This window comes from Mustelus asterias, chromosome 11, assembly GCF_964213995.1.
Source record: "Mustelus asterias chromosome 11, sMusAst1.hap1.1, whole genome shotgun sequence".
NCBI lineage: Eukaryota > Metazoa > Chordata > Chondrichthyes > Carcharhiniformes > Triakidae > Mustelus > Mustelus asterias.
Genome location: NC_135811.1, coordinates 50633518 through 50660417, shown reverse-complemented (window position 1 = coordinate 50660417; position 26900 = coordinate 50633518). Strand labels below are relative to the sequence as shown.

General features: G+C 44.5%; 1 protein-coding gene across 4 annotated transcripts in view; it reads left to right on the top strand.

The window, feature by feature from the left end:
- The first annotated feature begins 613 nt into the window (after positions 1-613).
- minpp1b (multiple inositol-polyphosphate phosphatase 1b) overlaps positions 614-26900 on the top strand; it is a 70288-nt gene continuing 44001 nt past the window's right edge. For 2 of the 4 annotated variants that reach the window (XR_013498990.1, XR_013498991.1), the window contains exons 1-3: positions 685-1669; positions 20072-20169; positions 24118-24251. Coding sequence is in view for 2 of the 4 variants with exons in the window: in XM_078223585.1 (XP_078079711.1) it covers positions 871-1669; positions 20072-20169; positions 24118-24251 (1031 nt within the window). In the remaining 2 variants the exon portion in view is untranslated. Of the gene's footprint in view, positions 1670-20071; positions 20170-24117; positions 24252-26900 lie in introns of all 4 variants that reach the window. The other 2 variants (XM_078223585.1, XM_078223584.1) reach the window with 2 other exon arrangements.

Below are 26900 nucleotides of genomic sequence, written 5' to 3'. Positions count from 1 at the left end.
CCAGTGTCTCTGTATCTCCCAGTGTCTCTGTATCTCCCATTGTGTCTGTATCTCCCAGTGTGTCTGTATCTCCCAGTTTGTCTGTATCTCTCAGCGTGTCTGCATCTCCCAGTGTCTCTGCATCTCCCAGTGTGTCTGTATCTCCCAGTGTCTCTGTATCTCCCATTGTGTCTGTATCTCCCAGTGTCTCTGTATCTCCCAGTGTGTCTGTATCTCCCAGTGTCTCTGTATCTCTCAATGTCTCTGTATCTCCCAGTGTGTCTGTATCTGTCAATGTCTTTGTATCTCCCAGTGTCTCTGTATCTCTCAGTGTGTCTGTATCTCCCAGTGTGTCTGTATCTCCCAGTGTGTCTGTATCTCTCAATGTGTCTGTATCTCCCAGTGTGTCTGTATCTCCCAGCGTCTCTGTATCTCTCAATCTGTCTGTATCTCCCAGTGTCTCTGTATCTCCCAGTGTGTCTGTCTCCCAGTGTGTCTGTATCTCTCAATGTGTCTGTATCTCTCAATGTGTCTGTATCTCTCAGTGTCTCTGTATCTCCCAGTGTGTCTGTATTCTCTCAGTGTGTCTGTATCTCTCAGTGTAGCTGCATCTCCCAGTGTGTCTGTATCTCCCAGTGTGTCTGTATCTCTCAGTGTAGCTGCATCTCCCAGTGTGTCTGTATCTCTCAGTGTTTGCTGGTTCAGAGCTGCTTCCGGATTTGCTCAGTGTTATTACGGAGCTGCTGAGCTGAGCTGGACTGATCTTTTGTGTCCGGTTCGGGCTGAGCTGTTTCCCGGGGCTGGTCTCTCCTGCTCCCCGGGGCTGGGCTCTCCTGCTCCCCGGGGCTGGGCTGTCTGTGTCCGGGCTCCTCTCTCAGGCTCGGTGCTGAAATGCTGCAGACTCCGTTGCTGCGACTGAGCGGAGCGGCTCCCGGACCGGGACCGGGAGCGGGGCTGGGCAGAACTGGCAGTCGGGCCTCGCTGCTCATCCTCTGGGTTGGCATCAGGCTGTGCGCCGCTTCCCTTGGCCGATCCCCCTGGGCTGAACATTACGGCACCAAGTCCAGGTATGAGGGGCTGAGTGGCACATCAGTGCCCGGCACTGACTGGCTGGCACCTGCCAACTGCACTGTCCTGCAGGTGAATGCCCTGATCCGCCATGGCACCAGGTACCCGACCAGGAAGAACGTGCCTCGCATGGTGGAGATTCACCAGCTGATTAGGGAGCAGGGCAACCCGGGCAACAGACTTGTACAGGCTCTGGTGAGCTGGCACATGTGGTATAACGAACGCATGGATGGCAACCTCCACCCATTGGGCATTTCCGAAATGGCTAAACTGGCCAAGCGGTTGTCCGCCAGGTTCCCTGCTCTCTTCGCTGTGCAGAGCTACAGGGAGAAGAAGCTCAAGTTTCTGACCAGTTCCAAACATCGATGCGTCAACAGCACCAAGTCTTTTATTCGGGGGCTGGAGAGCCACCTGAACCTGCAAGACCAGGAGGGCGGGCAGTGGGAGGTCAACGACAGGCTCCTACGCTTTTTTGACCACTGTGAAAAGTTCCAGAATCTGGTGGAAAACAATGACACAGCTCTTCATCAAGTGGAAATATTCAAGAACGGTCCAGAGATGGAAAGAATAATGAGCAACATGGCAAAGAAACTCGGCATCTCACCTGCGGCTATAACCACTAGTAAGTATAGGACTAACTCATTAATTTAAATAAAAACTTTACATAGAAACGTAGGAGCAGGAGGAGGCCATTCGGCCCTTCGAGCCTGCTCTGCCATTCATTACAATCATGGCTGATCGTCCAACTCAATAGCCTAATCCTGTTTTCTCCCCATGACCTTTGATCCCATTCGCCCCAAGTGCTATGTCTAGCCTCCCAGTGTCTCTGTATCTCCCAATGTGTCTTTAAGCTCTTTAGTGGATACAAAAGGAGATTGTATCCACTAATGTGACACCATATTGATGCGTGGCTCCCATATTGGCACCATTTTGCCCTGTGACCACTTTCAACATCTGTTTGACTGGCAGGTATTGCTAAACTGCTGTTAGTCTTTACTCCAATTTTGAGGTTTAAATAAAAGCAAAATGTGCACATAAAATGAAATATATAACCTTGTAAATTATGAAAGCAATATGAAAAATTAATAGGCCACAATCTGCATTAAATGCCTTTTTAAAAAAAAATGTAATTGCCAATTTCTATGACTGTGCTATTTCCAAATTTCAACCATCAACTCACACTCTGGTAACTGACTTAGTGTCAACACCAACTGTGAGCCACACAATATAGGGCATGCTAAAAATCCAGTCCCAGGCCTTCGGCCTATGTTTATTAGCCTCCTCAATATCATTTTAACTCAAAAAGGAAACAAACTGGAGAAGAACAATTGAGCAGTGGTTAGAATTGTCATGGCTTGTATGATTACACTTATCACTGTATGATTTCATTTAGTTTACTTTAAGTTTTGTTCACAGACTCAAGTTCTGTTTTTTTAACAACTTTGTCAGCCTAACATCACTCCTGACTTTGTTGTTCATTTCTTTGCATATTCTCCTGCGTATTTTCTAACATGTAGTGCAGTATTCCTTCAGTTAATTTTGTTGTGTTCATTTGTGCAATGGAATGCATTTGAATAGAATTAATAGTTAATTCAAGTGTGTAACTCATTGAAGTTGATCTGCTGTCTAACTGTGGTGTTACAGTTTGCAGGCCTTTCCTTTTAAGCGCAAATTGTTTCCCTCACTTGTCTCCTGGTTAAGTCGGAAGAGTCGTTTAGCTTCTGATATGTGTGGATTACCATTCTCAAGCTGCAGAAGTGTCTCTCTTTAGCGGGGCTTTGGCACAAATCCTGTTATGAAATAAGGCTTTGTAGAACCTGGCAATCATTTTCCAGCCACCCAGTATGGGTTGAAAGTGCCAGCTCTCCTTTGAAAACAATCGCAATGTTTAATTGCCTCCCCTCACTTTTTTTAAAACCATTGAGATGCAGAACACCATCAAGGTTGAAAAGACCAAAAGAGGACAGTGATTCAGTGATATTAAGTTTAGGTTTTTAAAACATTTTAATTTGTCAGAGGCACAAAAGTGGTCCTAAATCAAACAGCTTTTTTGACATCTTGGGAAAGACTAAGTTAAAGAAGGACAGATTACCATTCAGTCTTAAGTTCAGCACTTTGGAAGAACATCGGACAAAGTGAGTATTGGATGGTGTGTTTTGAGCTTAGACCACTAATGCATCCAAGAACACTGTAATGAAGTGTTATGAAACACAGAAATAATCTAAAATGGCTAATTGTGTTGTTTCTCCTGGATATATATGCTTCAACTAAATGGCTAACCACTTCTATCGACAGAGATATAAACACTGATACATGTAATATGCATCTGATTATAGGGCAGGTCTTGTGGCGCAGTGGGTGTCTCTGCCTCTGAGCAAGAAGCTCTGGGTTTAAGTCCCAGCCTCGTCTTGATGGCCAATTGAGGTGCGTTCATGACGTGGCCAAACAGGTTGAGTGTCAACCTGTAAAATCCTTCCAAACTTGCCAATGGCTGACGGTAAGAATGGGAGAGACTCCTGGTCAGCCATGCTTGATGTGGAGTGGTGCCTTTCACACTATAAGCCCCTGGTGACAGACTAGCGACCTGTTCCAGGACTTACTAGCTATGGAAAGAGATGAAAGTCTGCCTTAGGAAGGAAATTGGAATCTGATGATAGACGATGCTTATTCTCTTACAGTAAGACACCTCACAACACTAGGTTAAGTTCAACAGGTTTATTTGGAATCACAAGCTTTCGGAGTGCTGCTCCTTCATCAGGTGAGTGGAGAGGTACGTTCAGAAACATGGCATATATTGGCAAAGACACAATTGCACGATAATTACAGATTGGAATATGAAGAATGGTTGGAATGCGAGTCTTTACAGGCAATCAAGTCTTTTCTGCTGGATGATTCTGCGTTGTTGTGTGTCCTGAAGGCCGCCTTGGAGAACAGCAATGCAGAATCACCGAGAAGAAACTGATAGCCAAGTTCCGCACACATGAGGATGGCCTCAACCAGGATCCTGGGTTCATGTCACACTATGTGTAACCCCCACCATTTGGCCTGGGCTTGTAAAATCCTACTAACTGTCCTGGTTTGAGACAATTCACACCTCTTTAAGCTGTGATTATCTCCATCTCCACTCGCACTGTTTGTACCTGTAAAGACTTGATTACCTGTAAAGACTCGCATTCCAACCATTCTTCACATTCCAATCTGAAATGATCTTGCAGTTGTGTCTTTGTCTATATATGCTGTGTTTAATGAAACCTACCTCTCCACTCACCTGATGAAGGAGCAGCGCTCCGAACGCTTGTGATTCTAAATAAACCTGTTGGACTTTAACCTGGTGTTGTGAGACTTCTTACTGTGCCCACCCCAATTCAGAATCTCCACATCATATTATCTTATAGCTTTAGAAGTTTATTTTACATAGAGTCTACAGCACAGAAGCAAGCCTTTTAGCCGTATTGGTCTGTGTTAATGTTAATAACCCCCACATGAGCCAGCTCCTACTTCTCATCATCTAACCCTGTCAACGTTTTGTTCTATTCCCTTCTCCCTAGCATGTTTATCCAGCTTCACCTTAAGTGCCTATAGCTCAGCCCACTTTTCCATGAAAAACCTGGAATTTAAAAATAAATGAAATAGTTTTCACTTCTGGTGAGCTGCAGCTATGGCAACGACCTTAGCATGGATGCCCATATGGATTCATCAGCAGTACAGAAACCCCCATGTGCTGTAAACCTGAATCATCAAAACTAGAACAAAAGGCACTCAGATAAATAGAATCAAACGGCTCTCCACACAAAACCAAGTCCTAGTTATCAGTTGTACAGTGATTTCAGGACTGTCACGTACACGCACTGCTGCACAATACTCCATGTGACAATACAGAGAAGCTACCAATGAGGATTAAAAGAAATAACCAGCGCATCCAAATAATAGCTGCGTAGGATGTTGTTGCACCATGTTTATTCTAAAATTGAAGAGGACTTCAGTAAATTACTCCAGCTGACTGTTTGCACAGGAGGTGGATGATGTGAACCACCATTCTTTCTCCCAGCCTTCGACAGGGTAGACATTCTCCGCTGAGAGAGCTGAGTGGTTAATTAGACAACTGGTTGAGTCTGATGTCTCTGGCCCCAGTTCAGTTTCCTATGAATTCAGGGATCTGTAGTGCACCCAAAGCAACTAAGAGCAGCTGAGGAACTATGTGCATACCTGAGAGTTTAGTGAGTAGGGGATAAGGGGGAGGCTGTTTCCTATTTATTTATTTTCTAGCTTTCTCACTGAATTGGTTCTTCATTGCAGGGAAAGGAGCTAGCTATTTGGTGAATGTTTGATAAGTGGCTAAGGCCTGTTCCAGTCCCGAGGTTTAATATAGTATACAAACTGGCGGTAAAGTTAATAAAATATATTTTAAAGCAACCTAAATGAGTGAATATTATATTTAAGTAATTCATTAAAACACATTAAAGATGGCTGGATGGATGATGTGTCGAGGCTGCAGCATGTGGGAGCTCCTGGATCCCAGTGTGATCCAGGCAAACATGCTCACAGTAAGTGCTGAGCTGCCGACACTGCAGAACATCAGAGGGGGGAATATTACCTGGATGCTTTGTACCAGGAGGCAGCCATACCAGAACCTACTTATTTTACGGTCTTCTGATTTGGTCAGGGAAAAGAGGTTGTGACTGCGAGTGAGGCAGGTAAGGGGACCCAGAGGACAGGAGTGTCAGCCTCTGCAATTGTCCAACAGATTTGAGGTTCTCTCGGCTTTGGATGAGAGTGGGAGTTGCAGAGTGGATGAGCACCGTGGCACTGGAAGTTATTCAATTGTAGGGAGGAGAAGCGAATGTAGTGATAGTAGGGGACAGTATAGTGAGGAGGATTGACGCTGTTCTCTGCGACCAAGAGCAAGCGTCCAGATGGCTGTATTGCCTGCCTGGTTTCAGGTATATGCAATGAGTGGGAGAGGAACTTGCAATGGGAGGGAAAGGATCCAATTGTCTTCGTCCATGTAGGTACCAGTGACATAAGTAGAACTAGGAAAGTGATTCTGAATAGAGCCACTAAATTAAAAAGTAGAACCTCAAAGGTTGTAATCTCTGGTTTATTAGCTGAACCATGTGCAACTCGAGAGATGAATAAGTGGCTGAAATGCTGGTTTGTGGGGCACTGGCACCAGTACTGGGGAAAGTGGGGGCTGCACTGTTGGGATGGCTATACCTGAACCATGCTGGGCCCAGTGTTCTTGAGAACTGCAAAACTAGGAAAGTAGAGATGGTTTTAAACTAAATACTGGGGGCAATAGATCAAATGTCAGCAGATGTGTTATATCAAAGAGTAGAGACAAGGGAACAGAGATAGTTATTAATGTGGAAAATGATAAATAAACCATGACAGGAAGGAGCAGAGAGTACAAGTCTAAGAATAAATCAACAGATAAGGATAGAGGTCACAAAACTAATTGAAGGACAAAACATAAGACTCTGTATCTGAACTCATATAGCATTTGAAACAAAATAGATGAACTAATAGTGTAAATGAAGATTAATAAGAATGATCTAATAGCTGTTACAGAGACATGGCTGCGTGATGACATAGATTGGGATCTGAATATTGAAGGTTATGTGACATTTAGGAAGGACAGGAAGTTAGGAAAATGTGAAGGGGTGGCGCTATAATTAAAGATGACATTAGCACAATCGAGAGAGATGACCTAAGATCAGGAAACCAGGATTTAGGTAGAGATGAATGATAAAGGCAAGAAGTCACTTGTGAGAGTGGTGTACAGGCCCCCTAAGGGTAACCACATGATAGGACAGGGTATCAAAAGAAGGAATAGTGGGAGCTTGTCAGAAAGGTACAGCAACTATAATGGGGGATTTTAATCTACATGTTCATTGGAATAATCAAATGGACAAAGGTAGTGTATGTAACAAATCCATAGAATACTTTCAGGATAATTTCATAGATCAGCATTTTCTAGGCCACCCAGGGAGCAGGCTATATAAAACCTGATGTTGTGCAGTGAACAAAGATTAATTAATGACATCATAGTGAAGACACCCCTAGGCAGCAATGATCATAATATGATTGCATTTTACATTCAGTTTGCAGGAGAGAAAAGTGGGTCTAAGACTAGTATTTTAAACTTAAATAAAGGCAATTATGAGCGTATGAAAGCAGACCTAGCGAAAGTGAGCTGGCAATTTAGATTAAGGGATAGGTGAACAGAGATGCAGTGGCAAACATTTAAGGGGATATTTCAGAATGCAGAGAATAGATGCATTCCAACAAGAAGAACAATTCCAAGGGGAGGACCCATCATGTGTGGTGAACTAAAAAGATAAAAGATAGTATCAAAGTTAAATAAAAGCACAAGGATGGGTGGCAGGTCAGCAGATTGGAAAGAATATTTAAAAATGCAAAGCACAGCCAAAAGATTATTAAGGGGGAGGGGAGGGAATTAGAGTACGAGGGAAAGCTAGCTAGAAATATAAAGGCAGATATTAAGAGTTTCGAGATATTTTAAAAAGAGTTAAGAAAGTGAGCATTGGTCATATTGAAAGTGAGTCTGGGGAATTAATAATGGAAAATAAGGAGATGGCGGATCAATTGAACAGGCGTTTTGCATTGGTCTTCACTACAGAGGATACACGAAAGATCCTAAAAATGGCTGTAAATGGTGTCTCGTGTGTGAATCACAAAACGGTTAAAAGAAGCAATTAGTAAAGCTAATAGAATGTTAGCCTTCACTGCAAGGAGAATTGAGTGCAAGAGTTTGGAGATTATGCTTCAGTTATACAGGTCATTGGTGAGACCACATCTGGAGTACTGAGTATAGTATTGCTTTTATTTAAGGAAAATTGTAAATGCATTGGAAGCAGTTCAGAGAAGGTCTACCAGATTAATACCTGAAATAGTTGGGCTGGGGTAGAGTTGCTGAGGTGGGGTGAAGAGGGTGAGGAGTGCTGGGGGGGGGGGGGGGGGGGGGGTTTGCTGGGGGTGTAGGAGGAGGGTTGCTGATTGAGGTGTATAGGATTATGAGGGGTATGAACAGGGTGGATAGGAAACAGCTGCTCCCCTTTGTTGAAGGGTCAATAGTGAGTGGGCATAGTTTTAAGGTGAGGGGCAGGAGGTTTGGAGGGTATCTGAGCAACATGCTTTTCACCCAGAGGGTGATGGGAGCCTGGCATGCACTGCCTGGGAGGGTAGTAGAGGCGGGAAACCTCACGACCTTTAAAATGTATGTGGATTGGTACTTGAAATGTCGTAACATTCGTGGCTATCGGCCAAATGCTGGAAAGCAAATTTAGTTTAGATTTAATTTTTCTGGTGCAGACCCAATGGGCCGAAAGGCCTATTCTCGAATGCATGATTCTATGACTAAAAATTCAGAATGTTCCCCACCTGCCACTGTCTGATATCACTTTCTCAAGCCCCATTCATGGCAGCAGTTCCAGCAGGGGACAGAGCATTGTGCCCGTGGTATTGATAATCTCAACCTAATATACACCTCTGTCATAAGAACATAAGAAATAGGAGCAGGAGTAGGCCATCTAGCCCCTCGCGCCTGCCCCGCCATTCAATAAGATCATGGCTGATCTGATAGTGGTTTAGTTCCACTTACCCGCCCGCTCCCCATAACCCTTAATTCCCTTATTGATCAGAAATCTATCTATCTGTGTCTTAAACATATTTAACGAGGTAGCCTCCACTGCTTCAATGGGCAGAGAATTCCAGAGATTCACTACCCTCTGAGAGAAGAAGTTCCTCCTCAACTCTGTTCTAAACTGACTCCCCTTATTTTGAGGCTGTGTCCTCTAGTTCTTGTTTCCTTTCTAAGTGGAAAGAATCTCTCTGCCTCTACCCTCTCTAGCCCCTTCATTATCTTATATGTCTCTATAAGATCTTCCCATAGCTTTCTAAACTCCAACGAGTACAGGCCCAATCTACTCAATCTCTCCTCATAAGCTAACCCCCTCATCTCCGGTATCAACCTGGTGAACCTTCTCTGTACTCCCTTCAAGGCCAATACATCCTTCCGCAAATAAGGGGACCAAAATTGCACACAGTACTCTAGTTGTGGCCTCACCAGTACCTTGTACAATTGCAGCAAGACCTCCCTGCTTTTATACTCCATCCCCTTCGTGATAAAGGCCAACATTACATTTGCCTTCTTGATCACCTGCTGCACCTGCAAACTGAGTTTATGTGATTCATGCACAAGGACCCCCAGGTCCCTCTGCACAGTAGCATGTTGTAATTTTTCACCATTTAAATAATAGTCCATTTTACTATTATTCCTTCCAAAGTGGATAACCTCACACTTGTCTGAAAGGGATTTCAATGCTGCATAATATGCCTGAATGCTTCAACTCAGTCCTCACTATGTTCAAGAATTGAATTACCGATGGAGTTGATGGAACTGATGATGGCAAGCTTGACAGATTTATTTTGCTATATTTCTTAAAGCATGCTTGCTCATTCAACATTAAACTTTAAATATAAACTAGATCAGTCAGTGATTGTATTGTGACTACTGTATTGCGAAATGGGAGGGTAGGTACAGGGTTAGTATTCATATGAACATATGAATTAGGAGCAGGAGTAGCTCACTCATGGATTCGAGCCTGCTCCATCATTCAATAAGATTATGGCTGATCTGATTGTAACCTCAACCCCACATCCCCCCTACTGCCCAAAACCTTTCACCTCCTTGTTTATCAAGGATTTATCTAGCTCTGCCTTAAAAATATTCAAAGATTCTGCTTCTTTTGAGGGAGAGAGTTCCAAAGGCTCGCGAGAGAAAATAATTCTCCTTATCTCTGTCTTAAATGGGCAATATTCATGGGTGGCACAGTGATTAGCACTCAGAGCTATGTGAGAATCATGAATCATAAAATCATACAGTGCAGAAGGAGGCCATTCGGCCCATTGAGTCTGCACTGAGTCTCTGAAAGAGCATCTTGCCCAGACCTACCCAGGTACGATTCTCGCTCCGGGTGACTGTCTGTATGGAGTTTGCACGTTCTCCCCGTGTCTATGTGGGTTTCCTCCGGGTGCTCCGGTTTCCTCCCACACTCCAAAAATGTGCTGGTTCGGTGGATTGGCCATGTTAAATTGCTCCTTAGTATCCAAAGATGTGTAGGTTGGGGGGAATGCGTGGGGTTACGGGAATGGGGCAGGAGTGGATCTGGGTAAGATGCTCTTTCAGAGAGTCAGTGCAGACTCGATGGGCCGAATGGCCTCCTTCTGCATTGTATGATTTTATGATTCATGGTTCTCAGTCTTGGCCAGAAGGCGATGTCTGGCGAAAGTTAGACATTCCCTTGGGCGGAGGGAATATGATTAACATTTGAGTGATGCCAAGTCACTATACTTTACTGAATGGTATAATTTACCATGCTCACACAAGATCTTTGCTGAATAAGCTTGAACTGAGAAGATATTTATTATAATACTTGATCCCAAACATGATGGCATTGTGCATGTCTGAACATTGCATGACAATGTTTCAAGTTTTGTTATCTATGATTATACTTGTTGATGATAACAGAATGGGGAGGAGCAACCTGAGCTGATCATTTCTCACCTCCAAACAGAGGACAATTGTAGCCTGACCTCTGACCACCATACCATCGCTCTGGGTGGGATCAGCTCACTGAGCAAAGACGTGAGAAGTTGCATGCCTCCCTTGTCTTTATGACCCAGCCACTCTCTGTGCAAACCCAGGAGAGCACTTTCCATTTTCCTAATGTGAGCAACTTCAACAGTTTGGACCAATCCAAAGTGTCAATTAAGAAAATGAAAAGAACTAGGGATCAAACTGAGGAATAGCAGGAATGGCGACTCTCAGGGAAACCCTTTTAATTCTGTGCACTCTTTACTGCATCGACCAGAGTTTAATGTGATTTTATTCATATAATCCATGTATTACTTTTTTGTCATTACTTTGTAGTCCTGTGTGTGTACTTTTATTTGAATTCTATTCTACACAGGCACTCAGTCCAATGCTGGAATGCCTTTTTGTCATCTCCTCCGGCTTGGTTAATGCTGAGCGCAGGTGAAAATATGCAGAATATAGTCTCAGCTCACACCTCTTGCACCACAGTGCAGTGAGGATGCACTGCAGTCCTCTGATCACTTGGGCTGATAAGTTGCAAGTAACATTCGTGCCACACAAGTGCCAGGAAATGACCATCTCCAACAAGAGAGAATCTAACCATTGCCCCTTGACATTCAATGACATTACCGCCTACTGAATCCCCCACTATCAACATCCTGAGGGTTACCATTGACCAGAAACTGAACAGGACTAGCCATATAAATACTGTGGTTACCAGCGCCGGTCAAAGGCTGGGAATTCTATGGAGAGTGACTGAGTGCAGCTCCAATAAGACTCAAGAAACTCAACACTGTTTCTGCCCCAGTTACAGTACTGATTCAGTTTTTACCAATGTCACAGTGGGATAATATCTGGACTGTGACCAGGGTAAACCTCTCTGCTGCTCATCCTTCTTTTCTCCTTTAAGATGTTCTTTAAAACCTATCTCTCTTGTTCATCTGCCTTAAGATGTCCCTTTATGCCTCGCTCTCAAGTTTGGGTTCACAGTGCTATTGTGAGGTATTTTGGGTCATTTTACATTAAAATCATGTTATAAAGTCAGGTTGTTTTTGTTGTGGAAGAGGTGGGTAAAAGGGAATGGAATTTCCACAGTGTGGTCAGGATTCTTCTTACATAATACGTAAAAGGTCCAATCAAAGGGGAACCTGGATAAGGGCATGTATAATCAACCAGAGTCAGTATGACAAGTAAGTGGAGTGGAATATCTAGGCAATAGCAATCATACAGCAATCAATAGCAATTGTTTCTTAGAATCATAGAAGCACTACATTGCAGAAGGAGGCACTGACCACAATCCCACCCAGGCCCTATTCCCATAACCCCACGTATTTACCCTCCTAATCCCCCTGACACTAGGGTCAATTTAGCATGGCCAATCAACCTAACCTGCACATCTTTAGACTGTGGGAGGAAACCAGAGCAGCCGGAGGAAAGCCACGCAGACACGGGGAGAATGTGCAAACTCCACACAGACAGTGAACCAAGGCTGGAATTGAACCCAGGTCTGTGGCGCTGTGAGGCAGCAGTGCTAACCACTGTGCCACCGTGCTGCCCTCGCTATCTCTGTTGATTATTTAAACTTTTTTAATAAAAGCCAGTTTTGAGAGGATGAGATGATGGAACTGGGGAATGTATACTGGAAAACAGGCGATGACAGACAAAGACATAAAAGAATAGAGGAAAATATTTAAAATGGTGATCTGCAGAGTTCAGGAGAAATGTATTTCTCTAAAAGTTTTAAAAAAGAACAAAAATGATGAGGAACAGAAGAGGGAATTCAAAGCTGTTAGAAATGAAAAAGTGATTAGGAAACTATAGACTCAAATAGCTTAATGTCAGTGGTGGGAAAGATAATGGAATATTTGATCAAATAAGTAATCAAAAAACATCAATATGAAAATATACTAGAATGATCAGCACAGGTTTCAAAGAAAGATAAGGTCTTGCTGAATCAAACTTATTGACTTGTTTTAGGAAGTTACAAAAGGGTAGATGACGGTAATCTGATGGACGTAATATTTACATTGGTGATGTATGATTTTCAAAAGGCCTTTGATAAGGTAACGCATTGGAACTCATGATTAAGATCACGTGAACTCGGAATAAAGTAGCAGAATGAATAGCAAACTGGCTGCAAATACGAAATAGAGAGTAAGGATGAAAGGTCTAGCAAAAGGTGGGAGATCCATCACGCAAACCAGCCTCCCATCCATTGACTCTGTCTACACTTCCCACTGCCTCGGCAAAGGAGCCGGCACAATTAAGGACCCCACACACCCCAGACATTCTCTCTTCCACCTTCTTCCTTCGAGAAAAAGATGCAAAAGTCTGAGGTCACGTACCAACCGACTCAAGGACAGCTTCTTCCCTGCTGCTGTCAGACTTTTGAATGGACTTAACTTGTATTTAGTTGATCTTTCTCTACACCTTAGTTACGACTGTAACACTACATTCTGCACTCTCTCAGTTCCTTCTCTATGAACGGTATGTTTTGTCTGTATAGCGCGCAAGAAACAATACTTTCACTATATATTAATACATGTGACAATAATAAATCAAATCATAAGGTTTGGTGCAGGGACCACTGTTGTTCACGATTTATGTTAACTCAGGAATCTGAAGAAATATCAACATTTGTGGGTAATGCCAAATTGCAGAGGGTGTAATTAACACAAAGAAAGAATACAATACAAGAAGACATTAATAAACAGAATGATAAATTAATAAATTCAATATAGATCAGTGTGAGATACTGTGTTTTGGTAGAGAGGATAAAGAGGTAACATACTGCTTGGATTATGAGAATTTAAAGTGGGAGATGAAAGGGATCTAGGGGTAAAAAATCACAAATAATAAAAGCAGCATTGCAAATTAATAGGGCCATGGAAAAGTAAACCAAGCAATGGGGTTTAGAAACATAGAAAATAGAAGCAGGAGTAGGTGATTCAGCCCTTTGAGCCAGCTGTCATTAATTTTGATCATGGATGATCATCAAATTCAAAATCCTGATCCCACCTTTCCTCCATATCCCTTGGTCCCTTTTGCCCCAAGAGCTACTTCTAATTTCTTCTTGAAATCACACAATGTTTTGGCCTCAGCTACTTTCTGTGGTAGTGAATTCCACATATTCATCACTCTCTGGCTGAAGTAATTTTTCCTGACCTCAGTTTTAAAAGATTTACCCCTTATCCTCAAACTGTGACCCCTAGTTCTGGTCTCCCCCACCATCGGAACACTTCCGAGTCCACCCTGTCTAATCCTGTTAGAATATTTTAAGTTTCAGTGAGATCCCCTCTCACTCTTCTAAACTCCAATGACTGTAATCCTTACCCACTTAGTTTCTCCTTCTATGACAGACCTGCCATTTCAGGAATCAGCCTGGTAAACCTTCGCTGCACTCCCTCTATAGCAAGGACATCCTTCCTCAGGTAAGGACACCAAAACTGCACAGAATACTCCAGCTGTGGGCTCACCAATGCTCTGTACAATTGCAGTAAAACATCCCTATTTCTATACTCAAATCCTCTCGCTATGAAGGCCAACATTCCATTTGCCTTCTTTACTGCCTGCTGTATTTGTGTGCTTGCTTTCAGCGACTGATGCATGAGAACACCAAGATCTCGCTGCGTATGCACCTCTTTCAATTTTCACCCTTTTAACTAATAATCTGCCTTCATATTTTTGCTACTGAAGTGGATAACCTCATATTTATCCACATTATACTGCATCTGCCATGTATATGGTCACTCGGCTTGTCCAAATCACACTGAAGCACCCCTGCATCCTCCTCACAGCTCATCTTCCCACCCAACTTTGTATCATCTGCCTCCATTTTGTCTTCTGATCTCTGACAAGCTGTCTCAGGCCTTCTTGAGGTAAGTAATAACACGTTGGTTGTCAGTATAATCAACGGGTAAGAAAGGTGTTATGTCTCGGCGCAGGCTTGGTGGGCCGAAGAGCCTGTTCCTGTGCTGTGCTGTTCTTTGTTCTTGGTGAGTATTTGACACCATGGTCCAGACCTGTTCTGCACCGACATCATTTCCTGCAGATGGCTTGGACAATTGGGCAGCGGGGACCAATTTTGGTCGGGCAATCTTCTTCCATTAACGGGATGCAAATCGGCTTCTGATGGACATGATGACCCCCCTCTAACCCCAACCTTTTAACCCGCCACGGTGGGGAACTGGAAAACTCCACCCAATGTATCTTCCGCCATAAGCAACCTGGTGAAGAGTTTAATACAACAGTTTAGATTCGTGAGATCAGTGAAATGTCACATTTTTACCTCCTGCAAATTATTGCTTCAGTAAGTTTGCTTTACTTTCAATTGAGGATGAGCTGCTTAGACTATAACAGGACCTGACGGATAATCACATCCATTGATATCTATGTAGCTACCCATCGGCATAGCCAGCGGAATTCATCTGCTTTGTTAGATCAAAATCACACAAGTCAATGCATTTTAAGGAGACAATATCAGACCATATACACCAGATTTTACACCACAATACATCTTGACAGAACCGATCTACAAAACAACATTATTCAGAAAATAAACTGAAATGTCTTTGGCCTATAAATTGACATTCACTAAATCAACTGGGTTTAGTTGGCAAGGAAATGCTTAATGCTCTTTTACTTAATGACAATTTTGCATTTATTTTGAAAGTTTTTTTTCCCTTTTGCAAAGTATTCCATTTTTAAAAATAATTTATCATTCTCTAGGGATATTGCTGGCCATTGCTGGCAGTTGTGGCCCTCGGCTAGTTGTCATTGATTAGGGATAGTCTTCTTGGAGCAACTGGGATATACAGTGCGGGATTTTACAGCGTTGCTCGAGCAAGACCGGAAATTGTCGCCCGGGGTCAACAGACATTTCCGTTGTCCGCCCCTCTCCGATTGCGTGGCGCGCAGTGGTAGAATTTAGGCGACAAAATCCGTTCCTTCGCAGCTGACACCAGCTCTCTCCCCAGCAACTACCTGAAGCTGAACCAGACTGTTCACAGCGTTGGCGTTAGATTTGGCTCTGAGATGAGCTTCTGACCGCTAATGGATGTGTGCATAGGCGATGGCCCAGTGGTATTGCGAGACTATTAGTCCAGAAACTCAGCTGATTATCTGGGGACCCGGGTTCGAATCCCGCCGTGACAGATGTTGGAATTCGAATTCAATAAAAATATCTGGAATTAAGGAAATCTGCCATCCTTACCTGGTCTGGCCTACATGTGACTCCAGAGCCACAACGATGTGGTTGACTCTCATCTGCTCTCTGAAATGGCCGAGCGAGACACTCAGTTCAAAGGCAACTAAGGATGAACATTAAATGCTGGCCAGCCAGTGACACCCATGTCGCATGAATAAATAAAAATGAATAAAAATCATTCAGGAACAATGCACCTCTCTGACCAAGTCTTTGGCCTAAAATCACTTCATGACTCGAAAGGTGTCGAGGGATATGCAGAGAGCACAGGAATATGTTGTTGTAAGAGAGGATTGGCCATGATCGTATTAAATGGTGGAGCAGACTGGAAAGGCCGAATGGTCTAGTCCTGCACCTGTTTTCTATGTTCTATGTTTCTATGTGGCTTGCTGTCAAATTTTGCTTGTGGAACACTTTGGGGTGCATTATTATGTTAAAGAAGCTATGTAAATGCAAGTTGTTGTTGCTGCTGTAGCTACTGATTGACACGAGGGACCTCAGCTTATGTGGTATAATACCTGTAGACGTAGGAAGTTGAGAGGTTGAGTGGGCTATGTTAATTTGCGCTGTTGAAAGGAAAGCATTAGTAACCCACCCATTCTAATATAATGATGGGGGAGATTTGTGTCTCCATAATGCCCACCTACTGAGACATGCCATCAGCTGCAAGGACATCAGTGGCTACCAGGCAGCTGGGAGCTTGAATATGTGAAGTGCATTAAACACTTCCTGAAAGCTGACTGCACTTTCTGGCAACTAGTTTGCAGTGCTGAGTTGTGTGGAATGGTATACTGGAAACAAACTGAGGTAAACCTTCTTTGTGTAATAAGCAGGTGAGTACGCCTGCTCCATCATTGTGTCTGCGGTCTCATGGCAAAACCTATGGGTCATTGTCCCTTCATTCTGGCCTGCCCATACCCTTTAAGCCTTGACAGATCTGGTTGATGAGCTGAGATGCCTATTAAGCCTTCCTTGGGATGAGGGAGGCAATGGCCTTGTGGCGTTAATGCTAGACTGTTAATCCAGAAACTCAGCTAATGATCTGGGGACCTGGGTTCGAATCCCGCCACGGCAGATGGAATTTGAAATCAATTTAAAAATCTGGAATTAAGAATCGACTAATGACCATTGTCAATTGTCGGGAAAAAACCCATCTGATTCACAAATGTCCTTTAGGAAAGGAAATCTGCCATCCTTACCTGGTCTGGCCTATATGTGACTCCAGAGCCACAGCATTGTGGTTGACTCTCAACTGCTCTCTGAAATGGCCTAGGAAGCCACTCAGTTCAAGGGCAACTAAGGATGAGCATTAAATGCTGGCCAGCCAGCGACGCCCATGTCGCATGAATGAATAAAATAAAGATATGTACCAATGCTAAGACCACCTATTCCACCTCTGCAACATCATCCAAACCCAGCTCACTGCTCATCCTCATCCATGCCTCTCGATGTGACAATACCAACACTGTCCTGGCTGGCCTCACACCCTCATCAACTTGAAGTCATCCAAGACTCTGTTGTGTATCTTAACACTTACCAAGGCCCATTTCCCATCATTCCTTTTGCTCACTGACTTACATTGGCTTCTGGTTAAGCAGCGCCTCGATTTCGGAATTCTCATTCTTGTTTTCAAATCCCTCCATGACCCCACTCCCCTGATTGCTGTAATCTCCCCAACCCAGTACCCTCCGAAATATCTGCACTCTTCCAATTCTGGCCTCATGAGATGCCGGCGTTGGATTTTCAGATTCTGTAACCCCCACAACCTGCCTGGGCTTGCAAAATCTCACTAACTGTCCTGGCTGGAGACAATATACATCTCTTTAACCTGTGCTTAACCCTCTCTCCACTCACATTGTCTGTACCTTTAAGACTTGATTACCTGTAAAGACTCGCATTCCAACCATTATCTTGTAAATTGAGTTTGTGTCTATATATGCCCTGTTTGTGAACAGAACTCCTCACACACCTGAAGAAGGAGCGACACTCTGAAAGCTTGTGCTACCAAATAAACCTGTTGGACTTTAACCTGGTGTTGTGAGACTTCTTACTCGTGAGCATCACCAGTTTTAATCGCTTCACCAATACTTTCAGTTGTCAAGGTCCCAAGCTCTGGAATTCCCTCCCTAAACTTTTCCACTTCTCTACCTCTCTTTCCTCCTTTAAGATGCTCCTTAAAACCAACCTCTCTGACCCAGGTCTTTGCCCTAAAATCACTTCATGTCTCTAAAGGTGTTGAGGGGTATGCTGAGAGCACAGGAATATGTTGTTGTAAAAGAGGATTGGCCATGATCATATTAAATGGGCGGCACGATGGTACAGTGGTTAGCACTGCTGCCTCACAGTGCTTCGATTCCCGGCTTGGGTCACTGTCTGTGTGGAGTTAGCACATTCTCTTCGTGTCTGCGTGGATTTCCTCCAGGTGCTCCGGTTTCCTCCCACAGTCTAAAAGATGTGCTGGTTAGGTACATTGACCCGAGCAGGTGCCGAAGTGTGGTGACTAGGGGAATTTAACAGTAACTTCATTGCAGTGTTAATGTAAGCCTTACTTGTGACACTAATGAATAAACTAAACTTTAAACAGTTTAAATGTGGAGCAGGCTGGAAAGGCGGAATGGCCTAATCCTGCACATATTTTCTATGTTCTATGTGGCTTGGTGTCAAATTTTGCTTCATACAGCTTGTGGACCACCTTGTGATGCTTTATTATGTTAAAGAAGCTATATAAATGCAAGTTGTTGCTGCTGTAGCTACTGATTGACACGAGGTATCTCAGCATATGTGGTACAATGCATGTAGATGTGGGAAGTTAAGAAGTTGAGTGGGCTATGTTAATTTGCACTGTTGAAAGAAAGGCTTTAGTAACCCACCCATTCTAATATAATGATATGGGAGATTTTTGTCTCCATAATGCCCACATACTGAGACATGACATCAGTGGCTACCAGGCAGCTGGGAGCTTGAATATGTGAAGGTACATTAAACACTTCCTGAAAGCTGATTGCGCCTTCTTGCAACTAGTTTGCAGTGCTGAGTTATGTGGAATGGTATCGTGAAAATAAACTGAGGTAAACCTTCCTTGTGTAATAAGCAGGTGAGTACACCTGCTCCATCATTGTGTCTTCGGTCTCATGGCAAGATCTATGGGTCATGTCTGCCCTGCCACTTTTAATCCCATACCCTTTAAGCCTTGGCAGATCTGGTTGATGAGTTGCGATGGCTATTAATGTCCTCCTTGGCAATGGCCAAGTGGTATTATCGCTAGACTATTAATCCAGAAAATCAGCTAATGTTCTGGGGACCCGGGTTCGAATCCCGCCACGGCAGATGATGGAATTTGACTTCAATAAAAAAGATCTGAAATTAAGAATCTACTGATGACCATGAAACCATTGTTGATTGTCGGGAAAAACCCATCTGGTTCACTCATGTCCTTTGGTGAAGGAAATCTGCCATCCTTGCCCGGTCTGGCCTACGTGTGACTTCAGAGCCACAGCAATGTGGTTGGCTCTCAACTGCCCTCCAAGGCCAATCAGGAATGGGCAATAAATGCTGGCCAGCCAGCGATGCCATGTCCCACGAATGAATAAAATAAATCTCCTTTAATTGTCCTTGACACTTTAAATTTGACTTGTACCCAGTGTTGGCCCTAGGATCAGCTGATGAGTTTCCACCTGGATTTATAGAAATTATTACGCAAATGAAATGTTTTGTTCTCACCGCCCTAAAGCATTGGCCAACTGGAATTCAACTGAAGGTGAAAATTGCGCCCCCTTTTGTCTATTCTGTGTATTTGCTGTCATGCGCAGCATGGGCCACAAGGTGGTGGTAAGCTGACATTCTTATTCTGGTTCTTTTAGCCAGGCAATATTTCGGGCTGCTCAGAGAGGCAGTGGGAGGGAGGTGGCACTGATGTGCTGTGATTAGCATTTCACCAAATTAAATGCTGGGAATTGAGAACGGCATGAGTTACAACTAATCTGCATGTTCAGTCAGATTGATTAGGAAAGAAATATTTATTCATTTTCTTTAATAAGCATTAGGTTTTATGTAGTCATGATTGTTACTTAATAAAAATAAATGGACTCCTCTGACATAAGTTTAGTAAAATATGACTGAATTACAATCTGTTGTCTCAGCACCATTAGAATATTATTTAATTGAACTGTGAATTTGATCTGCTTGTCTTTATTTGTGTGTTGCAGATATGGTGGAAGCGACATTTTACCTCTGCACCTATGAGTTCATCCTTAAAGGCATCGTTTCTCCCTGGTGTGACCTTTTGGATAAGGAAGATGTGGAGGTAAAAACAGGAAGTAAAACTCAGCAACATCCCTGAGTGGCACTTTCCAGATGTGCCCTTCAAAATTAGAGTCCCTACAGTGCAGAGGGAAGCCATTCAGCCCATTGAGTCTGCACGGACTACAATCCCACTCATGCCCTATCCCCGTAACCCCACATATCTACCCTGCCCCCTGTCAATTTAGCATGGCCAATCCACCTAACCCGCACCTCTTTGAACTGTGGGAGGAAACCGGAGCACCTGGAGGAAATCCACGCAGACACGGGAAGAACGTGTAAACTCCACACAGTGACTCAAGGCCGGAATTGAACCCAGGTCTCTGGCGCTGTGTCTTTTTTGGAGAAAGGTTAAAATTGCAAATGATGAGTATTTTTTCCTTCATTTCTGTATCTGTAAGATAAGAAAGAAAGAGCGCCTTTCGCAACTGTCTCAAAGTGTTTCCCAGTCAGTGAAGTACTTTTGAAGTGTGGTCAGGAAATACAGCAGCAAGCTCCCACAAACAGCAATGTGACAATGACCAGATAATTGTTTTTTTAATGATGTTCTTCGAAGATGTAACAAACAAGGTGGACAATGGGAATCCTGTAGATGTAGCATATCTGGACTTCCAGAAGGGATTTGATAAGGTGCCACACAAAAGGTTAATATACAAGGTTAGTTCACATGGGATTTGGGGTAATTTATTAGTTTGGATAGAGGATTGGCTGACCAACAGTAAGCAGAGAGTCAGGAAAAATGGGTCTTTCTCGGGTTGGCAAGATTCAACTAGTGAGGTGCCGCATGGTAGGGTCCTCATCGCCATTTAGTTGCAATCTATATTTAATTATTTGGAAGCAGGGGTAAAAGGTACTATAGCCAAATTTGTAGATGACACTAAAATAGGTGGGATAGTAAGTTGCGATTTTTTAAAAAAAAGCAATTTAAAAATGGATATGGGTAGATTAGATGTGAGGGGGACAAAATTTGGCAGATGGAATTTAACGTGGATAAGTGTGAGATAACCCATTATCTAAATGGAGAGAAACCTCTGAGTGCTTCAGTGCAGAGGGATCTGGGTGTCCTTTTGAATGAATTGCAGGAAACAAGTATGCAGGTAATAAGGAAGGGAAATGGAATTTTGGCATTCACTGCTAAAGAAATAGAATATAAAAGTCGGAAAGTGTTGCTGTGACTGTATAAGGCATTAGTGATACTGCAGCTGGAGTATTGTGCACAGTTTTGGTCCCTTCACATGAGGGATGTAGTTGCATTGAAGGTGGTTCAGAGGAGGTTCATTAGATTGATTCCAGAGATGAGGGGATTGTCTTATGAAGAAAGATTGAACAGTTTAGGCCTATTAGCTCTAGGGTCTAGAAGAATGTGGGGAGATCTAATTGAGGTATGTAAGATGTGAAAAGGGATTGACAGGGTAGACGTAGAGAGGATATTTCCTCTTGTGGGGCTATCTCAATCAAGAGGTCCTAATTTTAGGGGTGGCAGATTTAAAACCGAGATGAGGAGAAATTACTTCTCAAAGGCTTGTGAATCTATGGACTTCACTACCCGAGAGTGTGGTGGATGCTGGGACATTGGGTAATTTAAGTAGGAGATGGACAGATTTTAATTAGTAATGGGTTGAAGGAGAATGGGCAGGAAAGTGGAGTTGAGGCCGACACAAGATCAGCCGTGATCATAGTGAGTGACGGAGCAGGCTCCAGGGGCTGAATTGCCAACATCTGCTCCTAGTTCTTATGTGCTTCTGTTGATTGAAGGATGAATATTGGCCAGGACACTGGGGATAACGCTCCTGCTCTTCTTCAACACAGTGCACTATCTTAGCCTTCAGAACCTTGCCCGCACTGCAGAGAGAACAGCACATTAGATATCTGCAGTGTGATTTACTCCGGAACAGTACTGCAGGCCAAACCTCCTGCCTCATCAGGAATCATATACCTGTCAGCTGAACAAAGATTTCCCCAGGTTCCAATTTCTTCACAGCCGCATTCTGAACTGTCAGTGCGGAGTCTGCACATTCTCCCCGTGTCTACGTGGGTTTCCTCCGGGTGCTCCGGTTTCATCCCGCAGTCCAAAGATGTGCGGGTTAGGCGGATTGGCCATGCTAAATGAGCAGGGTTATGGGAATAGGGTGGAGGGTGGGGGCTGGAGGGTGGTGGGGGAGGTGGGGGGGTGACAGGTGTTGCTGGATGGGATGCTCTTTCAGAGAGAGAGAGAGTCAGTCCAGACTCAATGGGCCAAATAGCCTCTTTCTTCAATGTAGGGATCCTGTGGTTCTATGGGCACTTCACCAGCTGAATGCTTATGGGTGGATTTTTACATTTTGTTCTTGGGGTGTGAGCAGTGCTGGCAAGGCCACATTTTTGGCCCATCCCTAGTTACTCTGAAGAAGGTAGTGCCGGTGGCAGTGAGGGCCGGTGGCAGTGAGGGCCGGTGGCAGTGAGGGCCGGTGGCAGTGAGGGTCAGCGCTGTGGTGGTCAGTGACACTGAAAGAAAACCATGCTGAAGGTTGTACATAACTAACATGTGTAAACCATGAATGAGTTTCTGGCTGTCTTCCTGCACCTTTTCTTCTGCTAGTCTTCCGTCCCTCCTCCCTCCTGAAGGCAGTGTTCCAGTAAATATCCTGACAGCCATAGTTTATTTGTGTAGCTTGGACAGTGAGGGGCGTGGTGGCGGCGAGGTGCGTGGTGGCGGCGAGGTGCGTGGTGGCGGCGAGGTGCGTGGTGGCGGCGAGGTGCGTGGTGGCGGCGAGGTGCGTGGTGGCGGCGAGGTGCGTGGTGGCGGCGAGGGGCGTGGTGGCGGCGAGGGGCGCCGAGGGGCGTGGGGGCGGCGAGGGACGTGGGGACGGCGAGGGGCGTGGGGGCGGCGAGGGGCGTGGGGGCGGCGAGGGGCGCCGAGGGGCGTGGGGGCGGCGAGGGGCGTGGGGGCGGCGAGGGGCGTGGGGGCGGCGAGGGACGTGGGGACGGCGAGGGGCGTGGGGGCGGCGAGGGGCGTGGGGGCGGCGAGGGGCGTGGGGGCGGCGAGGGGCGTGGGGGCGGCGAGGGGCGTGGGGGCGGCGAGGGGCGTGGGGGCGGCGAGGGTCAGCGAGAGTGAGGGTCAGCGAGAGTGAGGGTCAGCGAGAGTGAGGGTCAGCGAGAGTGAGGGTCAGCGAGAGTGAGGGTCAGCGAGAGTGAGGGTCCGCAGGCAGAAAGTAAACCACAACTCAATCTGAGCTCACATCGCATCCGCCAGCAGCACCTCCAACAATGATCTTCACTCCACCAGGGATGATTGGATACTGATTTTACTTCCAGGAGGGATCAATGGAACGATCATATCTCAAGCAGGAGAGAAAACAGAGTTAATATCGGATCGAAGATAAACGCAAAATACTGCGGATGCTGGAATCTGAAACAAAAACAGAAAATGCTGGAAAATCCCAGCAGGTCTGACAGCATCTGTGGGGAGAGAATCAAGCCAACGTTTCGAAACTGGGTGCCCCTTTGTCAGATATTGAATCTGCCTTGTCCAGTGAATCACCTGAACACAAGGATTTAATGTCAGCAGTAATGCAATATCTCAAACAGCGCAGAATTATGTGTGGTTTATGCACCCAGTTTGAGATTGTCAAGTGGTTATTTCTCTTCTGGCTGTTAAAGAGGTGTGTGTACAGTAGTGTGTGTACAGTAGTGTGTGTACAGTAGTGTGTGTACAGTGTGTGTACAGTAGTGTGTGTACAGTGTGTGTACAGTAGCGCTGCACTTTTCACACTATAAAAGGCACGGTGGAAAGTATTTGTGAGCTTCTAGCATGACGTTTGCAGCCTCTGATCACAAGGCCTGTTTGTTTAAATTGAATTCTTTACTCAATATGCATTCATTAGCACCAAACAACATTTTCACTGTGAAATGCGGGGCAAAAAAGTCTGTAACTCTTTCAGTTAACTATTTCAATTCTCCATTTTGCTCTCAGGTGTTGGAATATTTGGGTGATTTGAAGCAATACTGGAAGAGAAGCTATGGGTACAAGATCAATGGCCTGTCCAGCTACAAGCTATTCCAGGATCTATTCCAGTATATGGATCAAACCATTGAGGAGAGTGAGAGGTAAAGCTCAGGATCTCTGAGGCATGTCTCAATAATAGATTCATTGTCAGTGCATCAGCAATCCCTCCGTACTGGTGCACATTTATCACAGTGAATGAACATGGCTCCAAGGCTTGCAGCATTTGTTTTAATATTCAGATTCATTCATTTTGCAATTTATTTCTGTGCAGTTTTTGAAAATGATTTTGTGGAATGTGGGCTCCACTGGCGAGCCGGCATTTATTACCCAACCTCGATTGCCCCAGAGATGGTGATGGGGTGCACCTTCTTAAACTGCTGCAGTCCGTGTGGCACAGACACAGTGCTATTAGGAAGGAATACAGCCCCCTTCAGCTCAGAATTGACTGGAGCCCTGGCGCTCACTCTGGTTAACCTGGATTTAAATCTATGTGAAATCTATAGCTTAATCTATGTGAAAAGGTCCAAATTATGTTAATGCATCTGACTCCATTATCTTAGCCCAAAGGTACATTTTGTGGCGATCACTTGGTACAAGAAGGAGTTTTCTGATTTCCATCCTAAATTTGCCTTTTACTCAGTTCCTGGTGCAAAGCAATTTTTACTAACAACCAGTGCATACTAACAGTATAAATTAGGGACTGACCCATGTGACTACCCTCTCCAGTGAGCTTTGGGCCACTCCAGAGTAAATCTAGATGAGAACCCCTGAAGTGTGTAGCCTTGACCCACTTGTGTTCAACATGGACTATAAACCAATCCATAGAGCACCCAAGGAGTCCATTGGACCAACGATGGTTTACAGCAGCGGTCTCCAAACTCCAATCCGGAAGTGGCCCATGGGCCGTAGTTTGGGGACCCCTGGTTTACAGCAAGGCACAATCCAAGCACTGCAGTCTCTGCTATCAGAGTAACAACTGCTGTATCTTTCAGAAGGCAGGGGTAAAGATGGAGGCTAGGCAGAAAGCGTTCTCACTCAATTCTCTGCCTTGACCAATCAGAGGCAATCTGCCTGGCTTGAACTTAAATGAAGCTTGGCAGTTAACTGTCAGTCATCAGTTCACTGGTGTATTCAAGTCCACTTGCCAATTAATCAGTGCTGTCTTCTCATGCAGTGCAAATCATTGTTCCATTTACTGCCGATGTTCTTGGGAATAGTCCTGAAGGCGGCGGAACACTGCGATTACATGTGTTCTTTTTCAACAATACTCATGTTCTCTTAATTTAAAGTTTATTTATTTGTGTCGCACGTAGGCTTATCTTAGCACTGCAATGAAGTTACTGTGAAAATCCCCTAGTCGCCACACTCTGGCGCCTGTTTGGGTAGACTGAGGGAGAATTTAGCATGGCCAATCCACCTAACCAGTATGCCTTTCCGAGTGTGGGAGAAAACCGGGGCATCCGGAGGAAACCCACGCAGACACGGGGAGAACGTGCTGACTCCACACAGACAGTGACCCCAAGCCAGGAATCGAACCCAGGTCTCTGACGTGGTGAGGCAGCAGTGCTAACCACTGTGCCACCGTGCTGCCCCTTGCACCTCAAGCAGGAGGATGTCTGCTCACCTTTTGAGTGGGGGCACAAATAGAATGGTCTGAATATAATTGACAAAAATAGCCATGCAGAGGACTCGATCAAGGGGTAGAAGGGCTGAGCTTTCTCAAAGGGCCGTTCCAAAGAATGGGAAATGAAAGATTCCTGGAGAAAGATATCAAGATCTTCAGAAGAGGATTTGAAAAGGAATAGAACTTCCACTCCCACTGAAGGGACATTATTCTTCTTGATTTCATTTGGTCAAATTCAAGACTTATTATTTTTGATGCTGTATAGTATTTCTGTCAATAGATGGTGATATGGTACCACCAATGGTAACGCCATTCAGTTTTCCATTTGACACTGTGGGGAGAAAGCAGCCTCTGGTATCAACATAAGAAAAGGGACCTTTTACAATGTTCTTTTTTGTCTCTAAGAAATGAATTTAGATCTGTATAAGTGACCCACATATTGCTTACTAGCTCAGGATTTCCTGTGACGTTGAAAGCCTACTCTGGATGATAAATACCCTTAAGTCTGCTTTCAGAGCCCGCTCAGTGAATTACGTGCCAAAGCCAATGTTTAATCAGATTTTAGTCCTTGGGCACTAAGGGTGGTACATTGGTTAGCCTTGCTGCCTGACAGCATCAGAGACCTGGGTTCGATTCCCGGCTTGGGTCACTGTCTGTGGGAGTCTGCACATTCTCCACGTCTGTGTGGGTTTCCTCCGGATGCTCCAGTTTCCTCACACAGTCTGAAGGACGTGCTGGTTATGTGCATTGGCCATGCTAAATTCTCCCTCAGTGTACCCGGACAGGTGCCGGAGAGTGGTGGCCAGGGAATTTTCACAGTAACTTCATTGCAGTGTTAATGTAAGCCTACTTGTGAGACTATTAAATAAACTTTTAAAACTTTTAAACAGTGACCAAGGGAGTTTTGAGCAGAAATGGCATCTTATTACAGAAATTTCCATTGCACCTTTACTGTGGTGATGCAAATCTTGATTGTAATACTAGTTCCACAACTTGTACTCGCTATCTATCCCATAAAGAACAGCAACAACTTGCCCTGGTAAAGCACCTTCCATGTTGTAAGGTGCTTCATAGAAGCATTACCAAACAACACCAAACCACATCATATTTTCACATATTAGGGCCA